This window comes from Ipomoea triloba, chromosome 8 (assembly GCF_003576645.1).
Source record: "Ipomoea triloba cultivar NCNSP0323 chromosome 8, ASM357664v1".
NCBI classification, from domain to species: domain Eukaryota; kingdom Viridiplantae; phylum Streptophyta; class Magnoliopsida; order Solanales; family Convolvulaceae; genus Ipomoea; species Ipomoea triloba.
In genome coordinates this window covers 14,630,377-14,657,584 of record NC_044923.1, presented here as the reverse complement: position 1 = coordinate 14,657,584, position 27,208 = coordinate 14,630,377, and the positions used below count along the sequence as shown (strand labels likewise).

Sequence of the window (27,208 nt, the reverse complement as noted above, 5' to 3'; positions counted from 1 at the left end):
TGGCTAATTGTTGAATTGATTTGATCCTAGGTAGATTTGGCTAATCTCTTAGGAGATTGAGATCTTGATTCTATCATGCTTGTTGATATGAGTTGAGAGATAGCTTTTGCAATCTTAGATCCTATGGAATTTCATGATTGGGAATAGTAGGAATGTGTGAAGCTTAGGTGTTTGATAAAATGTCTCTTAAGGCTTTTGATTGCTAATAAGTACTCTTAAGTCTAAGAAGCCTTAGGCCAACCACAATAGTTAAACTTTGGTGTAGATTTTGAGGAGTGTGATTAGGAAAGAGAAAATGAGGTGGAGGGAAAAAAGATAAGTAAAAAATAAAACTGAAAAATAAAAAATAAAAAAAGTAAAGTATTTACGCGCCATCTGGGTGCGCAAATAGCGCACAACGCGCGCTTCGAGCGATGGAGAAAGTAAAGATGGGACCCACAATTTCTGCAAAATCCCCTTCCTTGCAGGGTGACCTCCATTTTTATCTCTCTCCTTTCTCACTCATCCAACTCATCTCACTTTTCTTAAGTTTTGTGCCAATTCTCACTATTGGGGAGGGCCTTAGTCCACAAATGTGGAAGGGGATTATGAGATCACACTCTTGAATTGTAACACCCCAATTTTCAACTCTTACTTGTATTACAAAATCACTGATAATGCGTCGCGGAACCTTACATCTAGCCAGCAGAAAACTGGGTGTTACCGCCACGCTTAGGTATCTCTCCTATACCCAAACGTTAAGGCTAAACTTACAACCTCAAAATACAACATCAAACTACAACATCAATATCAAACTTAATACATAAGGAAGTCCTCCTTCCAGAGTATCTATTCTAAGATAGAGTAGACCTCAACCTGTACTTCTCTTCTGTTCAGAGCTCGCTGGGCTACAGGGGTCCACACTAATCTGCAACTGATAAGAACACATTGAAGTGTAGTTAGCGCGACGGCTAAGTAAGGAAATCCAATGTCACTTAAAAGTAGACAAAGGTTTGAAAACACGCATAAGAGAGTTTTGTAACTATACCCATTTGATGAGATTTCACCTGAAAATAAGTTAACAATGAAGACTTGTACAAAAAGTGTTTAGTGAATCAACATTCACCTGTCTCTTACTTGAAATCCATCTACCTAGTTATACACTTATATAAATTCCACTAACACTACATATATCCATTCTTAATACTATTATTATAATGGTACGAACCCATAGTCAACCATTTATGAATCAATCGATTCCTAGCACCATTCATATTAACATCCTTAATCTTGCTCCTTATCATAAATTTCAGTCCATATTACAATCCAATTCTCATCGGTACTCCATAATCATACTCATCATCACAGTCATAATTATATAAGCATTTAAATAGTAATAACCAGCTTACCATAATAAAGTTAAAGATATTCCAATTAACACCACCATTTCCTTCTCATTTCCATCACCTCACCACAACCTAGTTATTCCAACTAGGGGAAGCAGATCTAGGACCTTTAGTGTGCACACCCCTTGTCGGGATTCCAAGCCCGCAGGTTAGTCACTAGCTCTAGTAACCCTGGATATGTTTCTACAAGGTTACTCAACGTGGTTAACACCAATCATTTTGGGGCCCAATGTTTGTGATTCCATTATGAATGCTAAAAAGGAATATCCTCCAACTTCACACCGTGATTTCATTTTGTCTCATTCTTTACTTTCTCACTTATGCACTTTAAACAGTATAAACATACTTTCGCATATATATATATATATATATATATATATATATAATAACGTAATTATGATCCCTTAACCCATCATCAATGTCAAAAATTACCATGATTAGAAACTAAGCCTAATTATCCTCTAATTATAGTAGCATCATCACCAACAATTATCAATATACTTAACATAATCAGTTCATCATTAATCCTTAATCATTCCCAAAATCAATAATATTTGCACTTAAACACCTCAACACAAAGCTCATAAATTCCTATTTCAACTATCACTAAGCATCCTTAATCATTATAAGTCCATAATCAAACTAATTAGTTACCATAACCCATAATTTAGCAATATACTAATCACCATTAAGCTTAATAAACGCCACCATCATCAGTATCAAAATCGGTCCAACATCATCATGTTTATACTCCTAATAATCTCTTAGGATCCTTACCACCCCATCATCTAACATCAACAACAATCAAAGCTTAGTTTGATCTCACGAACATCAAACAACCACATCATCTAAACATCAATAATCAATAATCAAGCTTACACCATTTAATCTTATTTTCGCGCCCTTGGACGCCCGGTGGACGCACTATGGACGCACCGCTGAACGCCCGACGGACGCATGTCCGGTACCGCGTCCGCCCCCTTCTGCCTAGTTCTGAACCTACTGGACTCCACTGGACGCGCAGTGGACGCGCGTCCAGGTCCGCGTCCAACACGTTATGCCTATTCTGGACAGTAATTCAGCTTGGCGCAGTCCGAAAGATTGAGCCGGTAAAAATAGTTCCCGAACTCTTTTTCACTTGAAATTTTTATGGTAGAACCCCAACTCATAATACTTGATGTCCGTAAAAATTTTTGGCCATTTTGGTCCACGAATAAACACAGAAAATTCCATTTTTGCCCTTGGCAGTGTGCTGTCCAGAATTTTTCTCCCTGGACCAGTTTTTGAGAAAAATTCGAAAACTATACTTATACTACTCCGATCATTATAAAATTTTAAAAAAAAATAGGATCAAAATACCTTACCAATTTTTCCCAATAAATCTCGGAAGTTACTGCCAGAATCTACCCTGATTTCCTTTCACTATTTTCACAAGTATAAGCCTATATGGACATAAATACAACATATACAAGCATATCCAAGCTATGAACATGTATACAAAAATATTCCCAAAGCTCCAAAACACCATATTTCAACCAAATAATCAATTATCTAATTTCAAGTGACTAAACCAACTTAAGGGAATTCCTTACCTCGACCGGGTTTCTAATCCTAGTAGAAGACTTTTGGAGTTGATTCCTCCAATTTCACCTTAAAATCCTAGGATCAAAATCAACACCATAACACAATATTTTAAGAAACTAAGCTTAGATTCAAGATCTAGGAAGGGATATAAAGCTTTCTACTGAATAATATTGAAATCTTACCGAATATTCTTGAGACTTGAGAAGGAATTTAGCTATGGTTTCAATGGAAGAAAAACAATGGAGATCACACACTTCTCTCTCTTGCATTTCGGCAAAGTGGGGAAGAAAAGAGAGGAAAATGGCTTTTATATTGATCCCAATCTTATGTGATAAGATTAAGAGGGAAAAAATAATAAAATAATAAAATATCTTCCAACTTATCAGTTGGGGTCCAAACAGATAAAGTTTCGGTGGAAAATAATCCAGATAGAATAATTTCCGAAACTAAAAATTTATTCCAGACTAACCCTCAAAATTGGGCTAGGTTCGGTACACCGCGAAATTTAGCGATGTACGATCAAAATAAATTTTCGCTGCTATGAGCTAATCTAATTAAATAGGAAATTCCAGAATAATAGTATGGTGTCTAAAAATCCATTTCCTATGACAAACGGGTCCGAATACTAGCTCTTAAAATTTTTACGGTTCGTGACCGGGACGCACGATCGCAGCTTAATAACAACTATACTCACTTATAAAAATTCTTTTGAAATATCTGAAGATCATAACTTATGAATGTCAACGCCTTAGGATAAAATAATAATGTTAGAAAAATACAGGGTATTACATGAATGGCCAACATGATTGAATCATTATTCCATTACTAAAGACACACCGTGAGGCAACATAGCTAGCACAATTCATTCCCTTGTTTACTACTATTTGTTACTTCAATTTTGTTTACTTTACTTGATTCCAAACTCTCCAATTACAAATGCCACTACACACTCTTTAACAACCTCACATGTTTCATCACGCATTTACTTGAATCAAAGCTAAGCAATCTTCCGCATTGCCTCCTTTGAGACCGACACTTGGGGAGTCTTGACTCTTCGTTTTATCTAATTCATCTTTACACCTCACCGTACACACTATATCAACTTCAGTTGTCAACTTTAAACAATGGCTACAAGGCTTCAAATCGATGGCTCTAATACCATTTTAAGATTATAGGGATCAAAAAGCTATGAGAAATGCTAAGTGTATATGGTGTAAAAGAATGATGACAAAGAAAGTTTTATTTATCTTGGAAGAATATGAAACATTGCATTTACAATGGAATGACTTCAATGTAAAAGCGTGAATTACAATATGAAAGGTAACTCTCTTGATACAAACTATCTTTGTGTGTGTGTGTGTGTAAAACTAACTCACTTACGGGGCGTTTGGTTCAATGTAGTTTAGGGTGGGCTGAATTTGAATTCAACGAATTGAGAAACTACTGCGTTTGCCGAATTGCAATTCCCTCCTTTTGCTGATTTCCAATTTCGAACCCCCCCCCCCCCTTAAGAATTACAATTCAGTAGTTTTTGGGAGAAAAATGGGATTGTGAAGACAATATTACCCTTATGAAATATTGCACTTGTCTGCCATTTTTTCATGCAGAAAGAAATTCACCGTGTGCTATGCAGTGGCAACTTATAGCAAACCCCAGGTTTCTTATGATATATGCACTTTCTTTTACTTTCCCTAAATTCCCTCCCTTTTGGATGTGTATATATGTATTATGTATTCTGTGAGGATGCAGCAAGAAGAATTAAAAAAAAAAAAAAGAGATAGATGCAGTAATATGTTTACATACTACTACTACTACTACTACTACTACTTCTGCTGATGCTGCTGCTTCTGCTACTAACTACTACTGCTGCTGCTGCTGCTTCTACTACTACTACTACTACTACTACTGCTACTGCTGCTGCTGCTTTTACTACTACTACTACTGCTACTACTATTACTATTGCTACTACTACTACTACTACTACTACTACTGCTACTACTGCTACTATTGCTACTACTACTACTGCTACTACAACTACTGCTACTACAACTACTGCTACTACTGCTACTACTACTGCTACTACTACTGCTACTGCTACTACTACTGCTACTGCTACTCCTACTGCTACTACTACTGCTACTACTACTACATAAGGGCATTTTAGTCATTTTGTCACTTATTACCTTTCAATTCCATGTACTTCTATTCTTGCATACCAAACACTGTAATTTCAATTCCTACCCTATCCACTGAATTGCAATTCCTGAAACACTCTTAACTCACTAATCATTAACTTCAATAAAGCTTTTCCTTTCATGTACATTTCAACTACATCTCTTGTGGTTGTTCTTCTTGAAGGGATAATATATTTTGGACAAACAACACTTCAGAAATGTTTAAACCCCGACAGAATCAGAAAAGAAAAAGTAATTCATCCAACATAACCATCTTAATAGTTGTCCTTCTACAAGCATCTTATTTAAACCCTATCATAACAAGATTACTACTACCACATTTTACAACACTTGCACTTTCATATATGGTTACAGTTTTTTGAGTTTTACTCTCAAGATTATTCTTAAATGCAGTACATCTTTGATTATGGGGCCTTTAAATCATTAGTGTCATGGGGTGTTGGACAATTAAATTATGTACCACAATAATTACATGTACGCATATCTTTGTTGTCCTCTAACCTTGTAAAGTGAGCTCATATCTCAAACCTTGGAACAATTGGTTTTGGTGGAAGAGCGTTTCCTCTTTTGTTGAACTGATTCTTCGATTGGCTCACTTGTAGATGTTGGGGTGTTTTGTTGGCAATATGAAGAATTATCTACTGTATAGTCAATATTTGCATAACAAGAATTAGTAAAAGTTAAAACAACAATTTTCAACTATTTAACAATTGATGAATTGAACTTTCAAACTAAATCAACAAGTCCAGTAAACCTAATTAATCAATAATCAGTATAGAAGTCTAATCAACATTCACAAAATCCCTTATATAACTAAAGTTCAATAAGAACATGGAAACTTCATCAACTAAACAAATTATGAATGCTAAGGTTCAATAAGAAGTTAAGAACATGGAATCAAGCAAGTGCCAAAAATTGGATGAAATTTCCAGTCTTCGACTTCTGGCCTTTAACACAGGATTTTCCATCCTTGAAGGTTGGAAATTTCCAGGCTTCAAGACCGGAAATTCCATCCTTTTAAGGTTGAAAATTTCATATTATAATAGAAGATTAGAAGGACGGAGTAGAAAACTATAAGAAAACAATGTCGCCTACCTTCGTCGACAGGGGAAGTGCATCGCTCTCGTCGACAAACTCAGCGCAATTGCAAGTGAGGGACGGTCACCGTAATTAAGGCCTGGTGCTATCGCAATATCACATGCCACATGGAGGATGCGAGGGGTGAAATGCAGAGTAAATTAGGCGATTAGTAGTGGAGGGATTGGAGGGTCAAAGTTACGGAGCAAAAGGGCAAAGCAAATGGTAGATACCCGAAGGTGGATTACAAAGGCGGAGTATATATGAGACCGAACGATTTTTTATTCGGTTCGATTTTAAACCGAACCGTTCAATTTTAAAAATTTGTTACCATTTGATTTTTGATAACAAACCAAACCACCCAACCCTAATCTCAAATATAACCCCTATTATTACTTGATAATTATTTGTCAATTATTATTGGTCAAATTACAACTACTTTAGTCGCAAACCTCTTCTAATCATTGATGTTTATTCCAATGGGCATAAATCCAGCTAAAAAAACAATCATAATCAAAACATTTTACCCTGTTAATTTATAAAATGTATTCGTTTAAAGAAAAAAAAAAAAGAAAAACACATAATCTCATTAATCACTGATCTAACATTCTAACCGGGCTATGGAAAAAGCAGCGTATTGGCAAGCAGTAGTTCCTTATCTGGGGAATTGGGACGTCACAAACGACATCCCATCTTATGGCCAGAAAAGAAAAGTAAACAGTGTAAAAGCAGGCAGGCATATGGGTCTTCATCCAACGCATGAATCTACTTACTGCTTCTAATTATAATTAATTTCCTCAAACAAATTCCATGAATTATTATTATTAGTTATTACTGCCATTGCCAAGAAGATAAAAAGAAAAATAAAACAAAAACAAAAATACTACAGAAAAGCTTGCTGAGAAGCAAAGAAGAAAGCTTCTTCTCCTTACCAAATCAATCCAGTTGTTCCCTGCTCTGCTCTGCTCTCAACTTTCACCTTTCCCTCCTCGCAATCCATCTTTCACGTGCTTCTTGTCTGCGTTCCTGTATACCCCACCCCACCCCACCCCACCCATGAATTTATGTTAATTGTATTCATTTTTCTAGGTTGAGTTGATCTACCGATCTCTACATTTCTTGATCTACTCAAATGCGGGCAGATCCGGGTTTGGGTTTCCACTTCCTAGCTCCGGAATTCTCTGAATTTGAAGACTTTTTGGTGGGTTGCGATCTCCCCAGTAGTGGAGTTGAAAACTTGAAGCCGTTTGTCTTTGCCGGCGGTAAGTCAAAGGGCACTGTTGAATTCTAGAGACGACGCTTCTTTGCTTGAAGCTCAAGCCTTTCTCGTGAATTCTGCAGTTGAAAAGTTTGAATTTTGGCTTGAGGGTAGCTAGCTTGCTTGCTTTGTGTAGTGTATGGTTAGGTTAGGGTTCAGAGAGCTTCAGGGCGTAAAGTATTAGTTTTTAGTCGAATTGTGATTGGTTTGCACTTGAGTTCCACTGTTACTGCTTCGCATTTCGCTACTGTGATTTGGGTTTTATTGGTAACTATATTGGGCATTCTTTGGTATGTTTAGTTGGGAAATCTCTTAATGGTTAATTGTAAAGGAAACTTTGAGGAGCTTTGCATTATATCAGATTTGGCTGGTGAAGAAGTGGAATAAGGGGTTATATGTTAGTGTTCTGGTTCTGCATATTCTCACTTTGATGTGAATGTGGATTGCATTATTATGTTCTTTGTCAAGGAATTTTAGCTGGATCCCAGTTCATGAGGCACCTTAGAGGAATTTTTTGATTACCCGACTTAGAGTACTGAAATGCCTCCTTCACCGGCAATGAGACGTTCTCCTGGAAGGGAATTGAAGACAGAAAATCACAAGAGAGGCCGCAGTCTAGAAAGCGCGATTGCTTTCAGGGAGAAGGATGATGACCTTGCTTTGTTCAATGAGGTGCAAAGCCGAGAAAGAGAGAATTTCTTGCTTGACACCAAGGATGACTTTGATGACATATGCTGTAATTCCTGGAATTTCCTCTACTTTTACATTTTATTAACGTAGTACTTAATTCTTTCCCATCAATGGACTCACGATTTCCCATGTTCGGTGCCTTTTGACAGCAACTAAATTTAGATACTTTTCGGACTATAAGCTTGGGATATCCATTCCTGCTCGCGGAGAGAGCAGTGAGCTGCTTAATGCCGAGGGGGACAAGAATGATTATGACTGGTTGGTCTTTATATCTTTAAATTTCTTACTATTTCTGAACATGCATTAATGGCTGACATTTTGGGATTCCATTATGGCCTTGCCTTCCTTCGCCTTGAGTATATATCCAATTTCATTCTTCTAACTTGGCTTGTAATGATTTGATGTAATAGCTTTGGTACTAGGATGTGGAACCACACAGTTTCTTATTTGTTTTAGAAACAAACTTAGAGACTAGAGAGACACTAATGGATTTTTATGTTTCTTCATCCCTGCTTGTTTATTTTGTTTCAATATGAAATGCTATTTAGCTGTTTATCTTACTTGTTTAATAATTGAGCTTCTTGATTGAAGGTTATTAACTCCACCCGATACTCCTCTTTTTCCTTCCTTGGATGATGAGACACCACCAGTTAATGTTGCACAGAGGGGAAGACCTCGAAGTCAACCAATTTCAATCTCCAGGTCATCTACGGTAAGTGCAGTCTAAGTGGAACATATATATATATATATATATATATATATATATATATATAGATAGATAGATTAATGATCAAATGAGAACCCCTCCTCTCGTGAAAACCTGTGAACCAACATGAATGCACACAATCGTCTACATAAATGCACACGAACTATTACATAGTAGATTGTGTGCATTGTGCTCTGGAGACTGAGATTGTGTACATTTATGTACGAGTTCACAGGTTCTCACGGGAGGAGGGGTTCTTATTGGAACATCACCCTATATATATATATATATATATATATGTTACATCAATAAGGAGAACATTTTCCATGTTTTTCTGTTTCTCCTTGGCATTCTCATTTGTGGATTCATATACAGATGGAGAGGAGTTATAGAAGTAGCAGAGGTAGTGCCAGCCCGAATCGCCTAAGCCCTTCTCCTCGGTCTTGCAATAATACAAATCAGACAAGAGGCAGGCCTTCTTCTCCTTCCCATTCAAGTCCACCGCCAAGTTTGCGACATGCTACTCCTACGAGGAGACCATCTCCTTCACCCAATAAGCTCTCAACACCTCCTCCAAGGTCTTCTACCCCAACTCCTAGAAGACTGAGCACAGGTTCTAGCGGTACTGCATCTGCCACCAGGGTAAGGGGTACATCCCCTGTTAAGACAAATAGAGGAAACTCTGCATCACCTAAGATTAGGGCATGGCAATCCAATATCCCAGGATTTTCCTTGGAGGCACCTCCTAACCTTCGTACTTCCTTGGCAGACCGACCAACATCATATGTTAGGGGGTCCTCACCAGCTTCGAGAAATGGATCCAGGTCTGGCCGAAAGTCAATGTCCCCAGCTAGAAGTGTTAGTTCAGCATATAGTCATGAACGGGACCGAGTTAGCTTTTATAGCAAAGGTTCAGTTGCATCATCTGGTGATGATGACACAGAATCTCTACAATCAATTCCCATCAGCAGTTCAGACCCTTCAGGTCCCAGAAGCTCTGGGACATTCCAACACAATAAAGCTCAGGGTTTAACCAAGAAGACAACTAGAGTAATATCTTCGAGTTCTGCTCCAAAGAGATCCTTTGACTTGGCACTTCGACAAACGGTATCTTTTTTTTTTTTTTTTTTGGATTTAGATGATAAACTAAATAAGTTAAGTTACCAATACAGCGTAGTATTGATATCTTCTGGCTTAATAATATTGTGATCTGGTGTCAGAAGCTTTGGCAATTACTAACTAGTGTCACAATTATATAGGAGAGACAAACAAACTTGCATGAGCCCTCTGATTTTTATGTTCATTCTTTTTCATTTGAGCTGTGATTTTATTTTCACCTGCATTTTGTCCTCTTCTAAGTAACCTACTAACTTTTAATATTTTTTTCAAGGCATTGACCCAGGTCTACTAATTATCAAAGAACAAGGAAACTCCTATGACTACTTCATCTTTAGAATCTAATAATGTTTTAACACTATAATTCTATGATTTCATTACCTGAGCACACATTCTTTGAAGGTTGAGATCTATAAATTTCACCTGTTATCATATTTGGCTAGGAATATTTAATTCAAACATTTGTTGAAGAGTATGAAGAGCATTTGAATTGAACCTTTCAAACATGACTCTTGAACATTGTTAATATGATGATTACAAATGCTCCTCTCCTCTCTGTTTGTAGGATCAGCGGAAAAGCCCGCATAATATGTTCAGGCCTTTGTTATCAAGTGTACCTAGTTCAACATTCTATTCAGGCAAAGCAAGTGCTGCACACCGTACCCTTGGATCTCGACACTCTTCAGTCACAACCAGCAGTAATGCTAGCTCTGATCAATGTATGAGTATTGCGCATGACACTGAAGGAAGTGAGCTAAATCAGGAGGATATGAATAGTGAACGTGTACAGTCATTGTATCATGATGCGGAGGAAGTGTTTACCCTAGATAGTGTTGATGTGCTAGATGATCTTGGCAAGCAAAATGATGTGCCACCTAGTTGCCGGCTTGGTAAAGTAGATGGTTCCATTATAGCTGATTCTGAATTGATTGTTGCTGAAGATTTCAGTCAACTGGAGAAAGAAATGACAGTCGCTGCAACTTCTGAAGTATTGATTCATGAAACTGTTGTGGCACAAGCTGATGCGCTCGAGGTTCTGGTAATTTGTTCCAAATGCTACAAGAGTTACCCTTCGAGTAAATCAATTGAAGAGGATCCCAAGCTCTGTCCAGACTGCAAAAGCTTGGAAGCACAACCGAGTTTGAGTTCCCCGTTAACTAAAATGATGGTCAGCACTGATTCTCCCGGAGTTTATACAGATATCATAGAATATGGGCCAGTAGATACTTATGAGACATCTGAACTTTCACCCAAATTGTCAGAAGTAACATGCAAGGGTGAATTGAAGGCTGGTCACCATGAAGAGGTTTATAGTTACTGCGAGAATCTCTGCAATGAGACCAGCTGGGACTTGATTTCAAATAAGTCCATTGATCAGATGCATGCAGAAGGAGGCGAGCACTCTCTTGTCACACACCAAGTGAATAGTCGCTCGACCATTTGTGCATCTGATGGTGATGCTGGCTATCAACAACTGCAGCCCCTCACTGACCACCCTAATGTGATTGTTGATGTCCCAGAGGGTGCAGGTATTTCTTTGCTGCTGAAGAGGTCTGGTAGTGGCAAAGGCCATATTGTTCAAAACAGGACACTCAGTGCCACTAGCATTGCTTATGATGATCTATCCTACGTACGTGACAGTGTAAGCAGCATGAGAAGCTCCATTGGGCATGGTAGTGCATCTGCCTCATCTTCGGTTGATTTTGGCTCAACTAGACAAATAGAGGCTCGTATTCAGCGGCAGTCCAGTGGGAGAAAGCCAGACATAGAAAGTTATCGGAATGAGACCTATACAAAACTCCAACGCTCGATCTCATCTTTGTCTGCTACTTCAAGTCAAGCACATCAACCTTTGAGTCTTACAACAAGTTCTCAAGAGGAGGTTGAGGTATCTGCTTCCCAAATGGAAAAAAATAATGAGGTTAAAAATGTAGATCCAGAAGAATCATCATTGAGTTTGGAAAATGCAGAAGTGAACTTATGCACTGAAAATAAGAGTGAAAGTATTTGTAGAATTTCCTCAAATCCAACAAGTCATACAGATGAAGCTTCAGCTGCAAACTTTGAGTGTACTTTATCCGAGAGTGGTGACAACATAACAAACTCGGATAATTCCTCAGACATTAATCCTTCTTGCATGCTACCTGTTTCATCAGATGTTAAGGAAGATGTGCCAAATTCTTGTGTTGTCAATTTGCATGTGACAGAAATTTGCGAGCAGGACTGTATGGATGCAAAATGTGGAACAGAAATTGAGAAAGATAATATAAGTTCTCATCATTTGCAATCTGATGGCAGTTCAAGGGACAGTGCAGATGAAGTAAAGAACTTTGCTTTACATACAGCAACTGACAATGATATTACAGATCCTGTTGAAGTAGAAGACTCATCCAATCATGAATATGGTACACATCTTTTACACTTTAATAATCCTACTTGCAATCAATGTTGCAAAAATCAGCGTAGGCGGCTGCCTAGGCCCTAGGCACTGATTAGGCGCTAGGCACCCCTAGGCCGAGGGGATTTTACCCTTAGGCGGACATTAGTCGGCTGGCCGATTAGTCGGCCGACTAGGCTGCCTAGGCGCCCAAGTCGGCCAACTAGGCCGCCTAGGCGCCCAAGTCGGCCAACTCGGCGCCCAAGTCGATCAAACTAGGTGCCCAAGTCAGCCAACTCGGCCGAGTGTTTTTTATTTTTATTTTTATTTTGTGCTGTTTTTCTTATTATTATTACTCAGCCACCTAGGCGCTCTAGGCGTCACCCTAGCGCCTTCTACAACATTGCTTGCAATGAATTCTATTCAATTTTAATTTGCTGTATTTGGAATCTCAAGTATAGAATGTTCTGAAATTCATACTATGGTGTCATTGCCACCGTACACCTGTATTGGAATCGGGCTTAATTAGAGACCTTTTTTGTATTAAAAATAACAAGAACCTTAAAGATTCTGACATTCCTCTTCATGTGTTTTGGGACAGAGGAATCAACTGTGGTGGTTGAGGGACAAGCTGGAGTCAAGACAAGAAGCCTGACATTAGAAGAAGCAACAGATACAATACTGTTTTGCAGCTCGATTGTCCACAATTTGGCATATAAGGCTGCAGATATAGCCATTGGCAAGGAAAATTCTATTTTGATGGATGCTTCCCGACCAATGCTGACTGTTGTCGGCAAAGCTAGTCCAGATAGAAGGGATCTGTGGAGTAGAACCACAGCCAGGCGCAACTCTAGATCTTCTCAAAAAGTTAAACAAAAGTTGATGGATTCTGAATCAAAACCGCTTCCAAGCAACACAGACAGCGATGAGAAAACCCAGAAACCAATGGCTCGTATTGTTGGGTCTCCTAGTAAGGGCGACAGCATGAAGCCTCCTCCGAAACTGGAATCAAAATGCAACTGCACAATCATGTGAGTCTGCCTTTCCACGTTAATCCAGCTAATATGCAGGAAAATTGCCTTGGTGCTGGGCATAATTTGATATGGACGGACGGTATTTGGATATTTTCCTATTGCTTTTTTGTTGGTTCCAATTGAATTTTAAAGGTGATTTAGTAACATAATCATTGTAAAGTTTTTAATTCTTGTTAGGCTGATAATAGCAAGGCATTGGAGGTTCTTGAATTGAATGCCCCATTGCCTATATTCTTGTTACATCACTTGTATGTGGCTTGTAGTTTTCCACTAGAGAGCAAGTGTGAATTCTTTATTTTTCTTGTTGCACTTTCATGCTATAATGAATTCCTTAGTAGATTTTCTCCTCTTTTCTACACATGAACAATTTGAAGGAAATGGAAATTGGCCCGACAATTTGTGGAGAGGGTAAATCTGACTTAACAAACTAACAGAAAGTAAGATTTTTGCTCACTGACGTTGGTGAGATTTGATTCATGGTCTCATAACAAATTTCACATTTGTGACCAGTTGACTTACCATGCGGGTAAGTAGTTGCCAATAGCCATAATTGTGCAATGAATTTATACAAGAATATTTTACAATGTATCAATTATTATACTATAATAATAATAATAATATGCCAAGCACCTTGTGCTCAGATGGCATGTAGTGACTCTCTCATATGGGAGGTCAACTGGTTGAGAAAGTATAGATGAACAGATACTACAATGTAATAGAGTTAGTAGCACTCAAAAAAATTACTATAATAATAATAAGGGAAAATTGTATTTTTGGTCCTCCAATTATACTTGTGGTATAGACTTAGTCCCTGAGTTATATACGTGACCATCTTTAACCCAAGTTATGCATAGAGTGACAATTTTAGTCCTTGAAGGACCAAATCAGTCACTTTATTAAGTGATAAATTAGTGATAGAAAGTTCCTGAGAGACTAACATCGCCACTTCCTGCATAACTTAAGGGTTAAAATGGTCACAGATATAACTCAAAAGCTAAGTTTATATCATAGGTATAACTGAATGATCAAAAATACAATTTTTTCTAATAATAAAAAATAATAATGGTGGAGCAATCTTTATAAACAATACCCATTCTATTTATAAAAAAATATCACTCTTTTCCCATTTATAGTAGGAAAATACTACTCTTACTTTCAAATTCTACTATCAACTTTTATTCCATTTCACAAAATTTGATGTTGATACTTTCATTGGGGCCTACAGGATGAAGATAATCATCAATTGCTACATCGAGAATAAAAGTGGAGTAGAAATATGGAGCACATGTTCTAGTAATAGACCAGGCATTTTTTTTATAGTGTAAAATTTGCCATTAAAAACAAATCAAATATCAAAATTATTCTACCTCTAAACTTGACCCGTTGACCGCAATGAAATGATAGTTTTGCAAATATCTTCTTTCATTATTGGTCTCACAAGTATAGTGATATTTATTTTTTGTCCTAACTAATTCATTCTCAGTTTTACTTCTCAACAGTACCCTAAAAGTGTAACAAGCAAATCATGTGATACTTTTTTGAGGTTATTTATGTCTTTATACATTTAAAAAAATCACTTTTATTCCTATGAATGCAATAACATTTTTACTTTTAGTTTTTGATTATTTTTAGTGTTACATGCTCAATTTTATTTTAAAAATCTTAAATATTCACATTTTGGTAACATCACCAACATATATTTTTTTTTTATCAAATTAGAATGGTTTTTATGTGATTATATGTACTCTTTTCTTGATCATATGTGGTATTCGCCAACTGCTTATTCCTGCTGCGAGGGCGTTGCACGAAACCAAACCGCGAGTTGGTAAGTAGTCAGTCTTGAATCATTGTAACTTTCTTTGCAGAAAATTTTAAATTATCAATCATCTTTGGAATAAAGGTCAAATAAAACCTCTAACTATATTGATTTGTGCAATTAGGCCCTTCAACTTCAAAAAGCTCCAATTAGAACCTTAAATTTAAAAAAAATAAATAAATAATGCAATTGCACTATTTTGTAGGTTATCTCTAGGTAACCTGTAAATTATTGATGATTAGATTTTCAAGTTGATTTGGCGTGTTGACGTGGAATCCACATATTTTTTATTATATATTATATTAAATTTTATTTTTAATTAATAATAATAATAATTAAAAAGAAAAAAAATTAAAGGAACTCCTGCTAGCAAAATCCAAGATCGCAACCATCGTCAAAGCCGTCGGAAAAGACCCCATTCACCAGTAAAATCGAGAGGAAACGCGTGTAAGCACATGCCTCAAACTAGCAACCTTACAAGCCAAGAACGAAGCTCACCACCCTCACCAACCGGTAAATTAAACACCATGCATGGCACGTCAGAGTGCAATGGCGGAGCATCAACCACCATTTTCCAACACTTAAGCTGCCATACCAAGAAACCACGTCGTTGAATAGAGGCCATCAAACTTCGATCCCCCTAAGGTTCGAATTAACCATGCGCTAAAAATTTCAAAAAATAAGAAGGAATTACCGTGAAGTTGGAGCTGAACAAAAAATACCACCAAAGATAGGTTAGCTGGAGAGAGCCCATCCACGACCATCAGCCAACCCAAGAGGATATACGCGGGCATGAGAAGCTAGCTCGAACACCACCTAAAAAAACCAGAGGATACCAATCTCCATAAAAGCCCAATACCAGTGAAGTTGTAATACCCCGTATTTTTCTAACATTATTATTTTAATAAATATTTTCAAAAAGGGATTATTATTATTATTTTATATAAATCTAACTATTTTGTTATGGGCATTGGGTCAACTTATTTTACTACTTAAATCCCTAAGCCCAAATGTGATTATTTCGTAATGTTCTGAACCTAACTTTAGCCCAATTCCAAATTAATTATTTTAGCCCAATTTTTTTGGCCCATTTATAATTCTCTAATTTTTCTACCGTAAAAATTTTAGGAGTATGTGTTCTGTCCCGATTGTCCTAGGAAGTGGGTTATTAGGCACCATACCATTAACCTTGAATTTCCTATTTAATTAAATTAGCCCGTAATGGTGAAAATTTATTTCGACCGTAGCATCGCTGTATTTCGCGATGTACCGAACATTGCCCGATTTTAGAAATTAAGGTTAGAATTGAGTTTGGGATAATTTTGGTTTCGAATTTACCGTACCTAAATTATTTCCTACCGTAACTATATTTGTTTTAACCCTTAACAGTCTAGCCAAAGATATTTTCCTTGAGTTACCATAGGAATTTGACACTTGGCAACTCCCTACACCACATGCTTGTATTAAATTAATTTAGAGTTGCTATAAATAGAGACTTGATCTCCAAGTTTCTTCATTCTTATCCCATATGTCTTTCTCTTCAAGATTTGTCTTCCTTTCCCTTTTGCCTATATATAGAGGGGTTGTGTGGTGAGGAAAAATCAGGAGAAGTGAGGAGAGAAATCATATATGTGTGGGAGAAGAATTGGGCAAGTGAAGTAGAAGAGTTGGTTATAGGTAAGATTTATGTCTATCCAAAATTTATTTTACCCCAAATCAAAATATTTAATATGTGCTTATGTGATATTATGTTTAAATGATTTTGTGAAAATGTGAGTACATGTCTTATGAAATTATTTGATGTGAATACATATTGTTTGTTCTTGTGATCGTTAGTGAAATTATTAGATTTATAGAGATTATGATAAGTAATGAAATTATGATGTTGAAGAGATTTGGTGATGAAATTATTGGTATATGGATTATGAAAAAGAAAATATTGGTATGTGGATATTATGAATATGAAGGTTATAGACATAAGATATGACATTGAATAAGTAATTTTGGGTTATAGATGTAAGATATGATATTTTGAAGGATATGGTTATTTATATATTTTGTCCCGGAGGGTGGTGATACTTGGAAGTTTTGAATTATCCTTTATGACTATTATTATTAAGATTATGATTATGATGATGAGAGTTGAGATCTCTCTATTTGGTTTTGGCCACCGGTTCGTGGATTCGTCCGGTTGGTTTGGATTTGGTTTTGGCTACCGGTTCGTGGATTCGTCCAGTTGGTTTGGATTTGGTTTTGGCCACCGGTTCGTGGATTCGTCTGGTTGGTTTTGATTTGGTTTTGGCCACCGGTTCGTGGATTCGTCCGGTTGGTTCGGTATTAGTTTGGAAGTCGAAACTTTCCATTTGGATCCATTCCTCCTTGACACTGTATATAATAACTATTTTTGGATATATGAAAAGTTTAATCAATTATTTGAAGAATTATCTTTGGTGGTTATTGTGAGAGTTTGGATACTCTCTATTTGGTGGTTATTTTGAGAGATTGAGATTATCTCTTTGGTATTTATTTTGAGATAATGGAATTATTTTTTGGATGTTTATTTTGAGATATTGGAATTATCTATTTGATAATTATTTTGAGATATTGGAGTTATTCCTTAGGTATTTATTTTGAGAGTTGGAAATCTCTCTATTGGTGAATAAGTTTTGGTTTAAAGGAATTTTGAGTAGTGATGATATTATGATATATATTGAGGAAATTGTTATATGGAAATATTGATATAAAGATTGTATATGGTGAATCTTGAGGAAATAGTTGCTGAACGATTTTACATTATGAAATAGGCAATGACCTTATCTCCTGGAAATTTTATAGATATTTTTGGTATGTATTTTTATACATATTTGGATGTGTGATTTCCTCAAGTTATATTTCTAATGGATTAAAGATTATTGTTTTATGAGATTAAGAATATATTAAGGGGTTAAATTTATTATGTGGAAATTTATGTGCTCCAAAGTGCTATGTGCAAAATGTTTTACGGGGTAGAGTATGTCTTACCAGTCGTCGTGCTGACTTTGTTTCTACCATAGTGTTTTTGCAGGAAATATTTGGCATGGCACTTGGCATGAGAGTGAATCGTTTTATTGTACCATTAGGAATTCCACCATTGTAATAGTAATTTTGGTAGTAGGTTTTGCCTGTGCGTTTGAGTATAAGAGAGATATACTAAGAATTTCATGAATACTGAATGAACAACTGAAGCCTGAATGAATTTCATGAATGCCATTTACAGTTTGTACCTCAGCATTAATGTAAAACTGTGTCACATCAATAGGATACCAAGCATTGTGTTTAAAGGTAACAAAATTGTAGAGATTACCGTCCTTGAGACATTTAACCGCGTGATTTCCAAAATCTTTATCAACCACTTTATTGAGGAAGCCTTTGACATCAAGCATTGAACCGGCTTTAACCATGCAGTGGTTGGACTTTTGACCCTTAACAGTGGTGGAGAAGAATTTGAAAATTTCCACATCCTCACATGGACGGGTTATAATCCTTGGTGGTCTGAAAGTTTCTTGAGTAGTCTTGATCTTTTCCGGTGAGGGTGAGGGTTTTGGAATTGGAGCATGAGTATCAGATACCTCATCGGAAGAGGAGTTTGAACTTCCAGATGACGAACTTGAACTTAATGACGACATGATAGCCAACACTTGGTCTTTTTTGGAGAGGTTTTAGGGTTTTTGAGGGTAACGGTGCTTTTGGGAGGGTAAAAGGTGAAAAGTGAATGGTATGAGTGGTTATATATGGTGAGAAATAGTGGATCGGGTCATCTTAGAGAAAATGGAGCGAATTTATGAACATAAGACAAAAACCCTTAAATGCCCTTTAATGAGGGGGCAAAAATGGCATAAAGCCATAGTCGTGGTTTGTACTGATAAGGGTATTTTTCCCATAAGATGAAATTGCCATTTAATGAAGAGAGAGAAAAGTACTTATTTTACCATCACATCTTTGATGGCCCGTCCTTTCATGTCTGTCGGTTCAAAGAAGTTGGAGCGCATGCTTCGGCATTTTCTGCGAATAGGGCATTGACACGTGTATCATCACGATCCCACGTTCTCAAGTTAAACGGTCATAAGAGGGTTTCTCCAAGAAGCTTGTTCAACACGATACATTTGTAACCCTTCAATCATAAGTAGTGCATAGGGACTTTTAGAGGTTAAGGATTCGGTAGCTCAATCCTTCGGTTAGTATGAGTTCGGTTATCACCATTTGCTTTGTGCTTTATCAGTCTTCGGTACTGATAGTGTTTCAGCCTTTGAGTTTGTCATTCTTCGGTAAGATATAATAATTCGAAAAGCGAGAGACAGACTACACAAGCGAGAGATAGTTCCATTCATTCAAAAGGTAACATGTGACAACCAAGACAACACACTAGATTAACCAACCCAACCCTGATTTCATTACAAGGCGTGACAACTACTTTCTTGCCTTGCCCTTGCCCTTGTTCTTTGCATGTCTACTGTTAGCAGTAGACATAAGGTTTTGTCCTTGACTGCTCTCCATGGTAGGAGGGCTTGGAGCAGGTGGAGCACTCGGGGCAGCGTCAGGGTTCCAGGATGGAGCCATAGGTCCATAACCAGGTTGATTCTCAAGTACCGAGGACTTATCAGATATATCGTCTGGCTCGAGCATCTCCTCAAGGTAGCGGAGATAGTCCTCGTCAAAGTCTGCATTCTCTGGCTGGTTTGGAGCCTGATTCTGTTGATACCATCCTTGGATGTCGTTCCAGGCATCGTCTCCAGTGTTGTTTATGGAGGGTGTAGGAGTTTGTCTTGGTACAAGGTCCTGATTTGGCCAGAAAGGCTCTTCGTCAGGTGGAGCTAATCCTCCAGAGTAGAAGCCTGGGACAGACATGGTTGGTGGCTTGGGCACGTAATCCTCAGAGTCTGAATCAGAGAGTTCTAGAGGATGTGCAGATGTGTCTCCTTGGAGAGGTTCTCCCTTTTCTTCCCTCAATTTATTGAGTTTGCTAGTACCCTCCTTCAACAGGAACCGAAATGAGAACCTTTTCTTTACAGGCTTCTCTTCGGAACATGCTTTCTTGCCTTTTCCCTCAATTTATTGAGTTTGCTAGTACCCTTCTGCCAGCTGCTATGTATTCGGCTTTAGCAGTGCTTGTGGCAATAGAATTTTGCTTTTTGCTGAACCAAGAGACAAGCCTTCCCCCTAAGAATTGGCATGTCCCTGATGTACTTTTTCGATCAATTTTGCAACCAGCAAAGTCTGCATCAGAATATCCAACTTGATCGAAGGCGTCACTCTTCGGGTACCAAAGTCCCACACTTTGAGTTCCTTTTAGATACCTTAAAATCTTCTTGGCAGCACCCAAATGACTTTCCTTTGGATTGGCCTGAAACCGAGCACATACTCCCACAACAAACGATATGTCTGGTCGACTAGCCGTAAGATATAGTAGAGAACCAATGATTCCTCTATACTTTGTCTGATCCACTTCTTTCCCTTCGTTATCGATATCCATACGTAACGAAGTGTTCATGGGAATTTTAACCGAGGACTTCCCATCAACTCCAAACTTCTTGATGAGATCCTTGGTGTATTTTGCTTGATTTATAAAAATCCCATCGCGTTCTACATAGATTTCCAAATATGTCCGAGTCGGTACTTCCAAATATGATGTCATCTACATAGATTTGCACCAACAGGATATGGTCTCCATTTTTTATTCTAAAAAGTGTTTTGTCAACTATTCCCTTTGTGAATCCACAGCTTATAAGAAAGCATGACAACGTGTCATACCAAGCCCTTGGAGCTTGTTTTAAACCATATAAAGCCTTTTTGAGTTTATAGACTTTATTCATCCCGACTTCTGAGATAAAACCTGGTGGCTGCTCGACATATACTTCTTCTTCCAAAAGTCCATTTAAGAAGGCACTTTTGACATCCATTTGATAGACTTTAAAGTCTTTCCATGCAGCATATGCTAGAAAGATTCTTATGGCTTTGAGTCTAGCAACAGGAGCGAAGGTTTCATCAAAATCAATCCCTTCTTCCTGACAATAACCTTTTGCAACTAACCATGCCTTGTTCCTAACAATGACTCCTTGCTCATTCATCTTGTTTCTGAAGACCCATTTGGTTCCAATAACTTTCTGATGAGTTGGTCGTGGAACCAATTCCCATACATTGTTTCTCTCGAATTGATGCAGTTCATCTTTCATGGCTATGACCCAATCTGAGTCATTTAACGCTTCTTCTACAGTCTTCGGTTCAATTTGAGATATGAAACATGCCATCATGCATTCTCGAATGGATGCACGAGTTCGTACACTATCATGGATATCACCAATGATTTGATCTTGAGGATGGTTTCTCAACCACTTTAGATCTGGTTGAAAAGAAGTAGGTGGTGCTCCTTCATCAATTGTGGGTTCACCTTGATTGCTTTCATCTTGTTGTACTGGTGATTGATTTGGTTCATTATCATCATTTGGTAATACTTCGGTTTGAGATGAAGTATTCGGTAGATGATTAGGAAAGAGTGGATAATCATCGTCTTCTGATTCTGATCCTTCAGATAGTTCTACAATTTCTCTATCCTTCGTTTCTTCATCGGTTTGTTTCTCAGAGATCACCATGTCTTCTTTAGATAACTCGTCGAAGACTACGTGTATTGATTCTTCTATCACCATGGTTCGCTTATTTAATACTCGAAAAGCTTTACTCTTTTCAGAGTATCCCATGAATATTCCTTCATCAGCACGTTCATCAAAGGCCTTTAGATGTGATTTCCCATTATTATGGATGAAACATTTACTTCCAAAGATATGAAAGTATTTTACTACAGGCTTTCTCCCTTTCCAAAGTTCATAAGGTGTAGCTCCATGATCTTTGTGAATAAGAGATCTATTTTGAGTGTAGCATGCAGTGTTTATGGCTTCGGCCCAAAACCGTTTAGGCAAGCCTGAGAATGCGATCATGGATCTTGCTGCTTCCTTGAGAGTCCTGTTGCGTCTTTCAGCCACACCGTTCTGTTGAGGGGTTCTTGCTGCTGAAAGCTGATGTAGTATACCGTGTTGTCCATAGAAATCCTGAATGACTTTGTTTACAAATTCAGTTCCTTGATCAGACCGGATTTTGACAATACTTAGGTCCTTTTCGCTTTGAAGTCTTCAGAGCAGATTTGGAAGGACTTTCTCAGTTTCATTCTTCTTCCTTAGAAAGGATGTCCATGTATATCTTGTGTAGTCATCTACTACCACAAGAGTATACTTCCTTCCACTTAGACTAACTGGATCAACTGGTCCAAATAAGTCCATATAGAGTAGACTTAATGGCCTTGCGTTGGTGTTAAGAGATTTCGTTTTAAACGAAGACTTGATCTGTTTTCCCTTTTGACAAGCTTCACATACTTTATCCTTGTCATAGATTACATTCGGTAATCCTTCAACCAGTTCCTTTCTTGCAAGCTTGTTGATAGCCTTGAAGTTAAGATGATTGAGTTTATGATGTCATTCCCAACTTAGATCTTTCTTGGTTTTGGCGATCAGGCAAGTATCCGGTCTTACTGTTTCCCATGTGACAACATACATATTCTTTCTTCGTTTTGCCGTTAGTACAACTTCATGAGTTAGCTCTGAGATAACTTGGCATTGGTCTCATGAGAATACAACTTTGTATCCTTTGTCACAAAACTGACTTGTGCTTAACAGATTGAACTTTAATCCTTCAACATAAGAAACTTCTTGAATGATTAAGCCATTCTTCATAACATCTCCAGTGCCCATGGTTCGTCCACTTGAGTTCCCACCGAAGACTACTTTAGGACCATTCTTCGCTTTATAGTTGCTCAATTATAATTTATCTCCAGTCATATGTCTTGAGCATCCGCTATTTACATACCAAATAGTCATGTTTCCCTGCATTCAAAGATTAGGTGTTTTTAGGTATCCATACCTTCTTGGGTCCTTGATGGTTAGCGGTGAGCTTGGGCATCCATGCGTACCTAGAACTCTTAAGGTTCATCCTTGGTCCACGATACCCGTTAAACACGCGATAATCATAAGGGATAGCATAGTAGGCTTGAGGTGACTTCGATGAATAAACCTTTTGAAGAGAAGGCGTTTATTTATTCGAGTTTATCCTAGTGTATGAGGTCTGCTAATGTCTATGATGGAGCAGAAATTTTGCTCTTGTCATTGGTTCGTAGTCCATGAACCAGTCCTCATCACTGGGGTATAGTCTACCATCTCCGCCATTATGCTTGCTAGGGAACTTTTTGAAATTCTTGACACTATTCGAGTAAGAACTCGATCTTCCCTGAGGTCTACCTTTGCGTTGCCTCTGTGAATAGTGTTGCCTCTTATTGCCTTGGAATTTTCCTTTAGATTGGTTATTCCCAAGTGGTTAACCATTTGCGACACGACTATGATGGTTCGGTACGCGCGGTCTATATCGAGGGGCCTGCTGACTTCTTGGGTTACCGTTTTGGGAATTCCCTCTCGTAGGTTCCACAATACGTGTTTCAGTCGGATCATTAAATCGAATCGTTGATTGTGGTTCTGTTCCATTTATGGCGTTAATCACTGGCTCAAGATTTTCAGTTTGTCCTTGGACAAAGACAGAACTTAAACCTCCACTAGTAGAAGGGTCAGTTGGTCGTGTTAAGAGAACATGTTGATGAGAGCTAGAGCTATAACCGAGTCCGGTTCTACTCCCTGATGGTCTTTGATCATCTACCATTCGATCCATTAATCTGGATGAATTTGTAAATGTCGCAAGCACCGCACGCAAATTTTGCTCTCTATCATCCTTCGCTTTACACTCTTCCTCAAGAAGATGAATTTGCTTCTCAAGCTGGCTTATAGATTCAAGCATCTCAGCATTTTGCTTCTCAAGCTGGCTTATAGATTCAAGCATCTCAGCATTTTTGGACCCAAGCTGGCTTATAGATTCAAGCATCTCAGCATTTTTGGACCTTAAGTCCTCGAGATCTTCAAGCATCTCAGCATTTTTGGACCTTAAGTCCTCGAGATCTTGTCTTTCTGCCAATAGCTTGGCATTCTCTTCTTTGAGCTTGAAGTGTGAATCCTCGATACCATCAAAACTCTTCATCATTCTTTCGAATGCTTCCCTAGGGTTTTCATGATATGTGGATTCGGAGCTATAATTAGAGGAGTGGTTTTGTGAAGTTACCTCTTCTTCATCTGCCATAAGGCACAGCTCTTCATCTGAGTCCTCTTGACTGAAGAGACATAGTAGTCCCTTCTCATCCTCCGAACTGTCACTTTCTGAACTAGAGCTGGACGTGCATGACTCGTCATTCTTATCTCCTGACTTCTCTTCTACAGCTAGAGCCTTCCTTCGCCTATCATTCTTCTGATTTTTGTTTGGCTCCTCGTCAGCATCATTTGGTGCATTCTTCGGGTTGTGATAGTTTCCCGAATTCTTCTTGTAGTTGTGCTCGTCCTGATGCTTCTTGACAATGGGATACGGACATTCAGCTTTGAAGTGTCCAGGTTTTCGGCAGTTGTAACACAGCACTTGTATTTCATCCTTTTCATGTGTTCTGGATCCACTTGCTTTGTCATTGCTTCGGTACTTCGTTCTTCTCATCTTGTCAGAATTGTCGTAGGACTGATTCTTTCGCATGAATCTTTTGAACCTTCTCATGAACAAAGCAAGCTGATCGTCAGTGAAAAAATCAGATGAGGGATTAGTATTCGACCTTGGTGTTGATGATGAAGGTTGATGATTTGCAACTAAGGCTATGTTTCTCGTCTCAGGTTCTTCATCATTTTGTGTTTCCTTCTCAAACTCGTAAACTTTCAGATCACTAAAGGTCTGAGTAGTGCTCGTTGTCTTGAGATCTCTATGATCGCGCATAGCTACTACTTTCATTTCCCAGCTTTTGGGTAGTCCTCGGAGAATCTTCAAGTTTATATCCTTTTGTGATAGCTTTTTCTCATCAAGATCGTTGATCTCCATCAATAACTTTATGAACCGAGCTTCCATTTCAGTTATGGACTCCTTTGGATTGAGTTTGAAATCTTCAAACTTCTTCATGGCAATTGTTAACTTGTTCTCCTTCTCTTGTTCGTCTCCATCACCTATGAGCATAAGTACATCCCAGATGTCTTTAGCATTCTTACACTTTCTTACTCTCGGAAACAATGATTCGTCCAGACCCTTGTAGAGTATATCCTTGGCTATATTGTCGATATTTACTCGGGTTCTCTCTTCGGTGGTTAACAAAGATTTCTCCTTCGGAATCATCGCTGGTGATGTAGGATCAGTAGCAACACGATTGGGGTTCACTTGTAGTATTTGGATGGGTCCATCAGTTATCACGTCCCACATCTCATCATGCATGGCAGACAAGTGAGCCTGCATACGTACTTTCCAGTCATCAAACTTATCTAAGTTAAACATGAGAAAATGCATATGATGTTCCATTTTAGACATAGTGCAAAGTACGAAAATATTTTGATGATTTTCCAAAAAGGATCACCAGGCAGTATACACAAAGTGTTCACCGTTCAAGGTAACAGGCTTTGATACCACTTGTTGGTCCCGGTGGTAACAATGTGAGTCTAGAAAGGGGGGGGGGGGGTTGAATAGACTCACAAGAGGTTTTTGAAAACTTTTTCTTCTAAAGAGATAACGCAGCGGAAATGTTATATCAAATTTTAGCTTCACTTTGCACTTAGGATTTTCTTGTAAAAGATATTATGTTTGAGTGATATATGCAATGCAATACGTAAAATAAATAAAGGAGAGAGAGAGAGAGAGTTTTTATAGTGGTTCAGCTGTTAACTAAGCCTACTCCACTCTTCTTCACAACTTGTGAAGGTTTGCACTATATTCCCCTTTATAGTACAATCTTCGTTACAACAAGCTCCTTTGATCACTAAGCCCGGCAGCCTTGTTGTTGTAGGTTTTTCAACTTCTTCCAAGTTTACTCTGCCTCTTTCTACTTCACTTGTAGAGATGGTTGAAAGGTTGTGATGATTCTCCAACTTGAAATCCTTGTGATTAGTTTCCTTGATCAGCTTCTTAATCACACAAGAATTTCTAATGAAATCTGAATATCACTTGTAAGCTTATGAATATCACACTGAAAGTTTTTCACTTGATAGACAATATTTCGTGTATATCAACCTTGTCAAAGTGAGATGGGACAAGGGTATTTATAGGTGGAATTTCAGATCCGTTGGAGGGAAAATGAAATTCAAAACCTATTGTCCAGTGTGTAATATCTAATGGGTAGTGTTTTCATCTTTTTCAGAATGTCAGTACTTTCTAGCCGTTTGTCCACTTTTGTGCAAGGACATTTTGTCTTTTGTCCCTCAAAAAGGTGACAATCATTACATGCTCCTTGGGATCGTTGCATAGGACCCAAAATGACATTCAGTTTATATCCATTCTCAAGGCAGTAGATAAGACAACTCATCAGAGAATGTCTTTGCATTGGTTGTGCGAGAATGATTGACCTTATCATTTCTCTTAATCTCCTCGAGACAATCATTCTTGATTTCTCGGTCATAAAAGCCTGGCCCTTCCATGTTTCGGCCTATGATCCTAGTCTTCGATTCCTCAAGTCTTCATCACTTCTGATCTTCAACTCTTCGGTACTTCACTCTTCGATTGGAGTCTTCAAGTCTTCGGTAAATAAGACTCGGATCCTTAATGATTAGAAATTACTAAGGATTCGGTTATCCTGTAAGACTGAGATACAAAGCATAAACCTATTCTAAAGACAAGACAAAAGTTAGGGGTCTCCTCGGATAGTTGGTATCATCAAAATCAACAACTCGGGGTTCCTAACACTTTGGTCAGTTTATTTTTAGAGAGACAGTCTTGACTAAAACCCAGGCCGATTTTGTCACCAGTTGGTCGATGACCATCTACCATTTTCTCCATGATCTTGGAGGAATTAGTATATGATGCAATGACCTCTCGGAGATTATAGTCCTTGGTCTC

The 27,208-nt window shown here is 38.0% G+C and overlaps 1 protein-coding gene and 1 long non-coding RNA gene across 2 annotated transcripts; one reads left to right on the top strand and one right to left on the bottom strand.

Annotated features, from left to right (window-relative positions):
- Positions 1-620: 620 nt before the first annotated feature.
- LOC116028033 lies at positions 621-3,234 on the bottom strand. Its single transcript, XR_004100049.1, has 3 exons — positions 3,152-3,234; positions 2,978-3,044; positions 621-913 (listed from the first exon to the last, which is right to left on the bottom strand). It is a non-coding gene; the product is annotated as an uncharacterized LOC116028033 (long non-coding RNA).
- Positions 3,235-6,915: 3,681 nt separating this feature from the next.
- LOC116027132 lies at positions 6,916-13,773 on the top strand. Its single transcript, XM_031268564.1, has 6 exons — positions 6,916-8,235; positions 8,339-8,447; positions 8,781-8,901; positions 9,271-10,002; positions 10,577-12,416; positions 12,990-13,773. Exons 1-6 carry the CDS (start codon positions 8,040-8,042, stop codon positions 13,421-13,423), a joined length of 3,432 nt encoding a protein of 1,143 aa, XP_031124424.1. The 5' UTR covers positions 6,916-8,039; the 3' UTR covers positions 13,424-13,773.
- Positions 13,774-27,208: the final 13,435 nt, after the last annotated feature.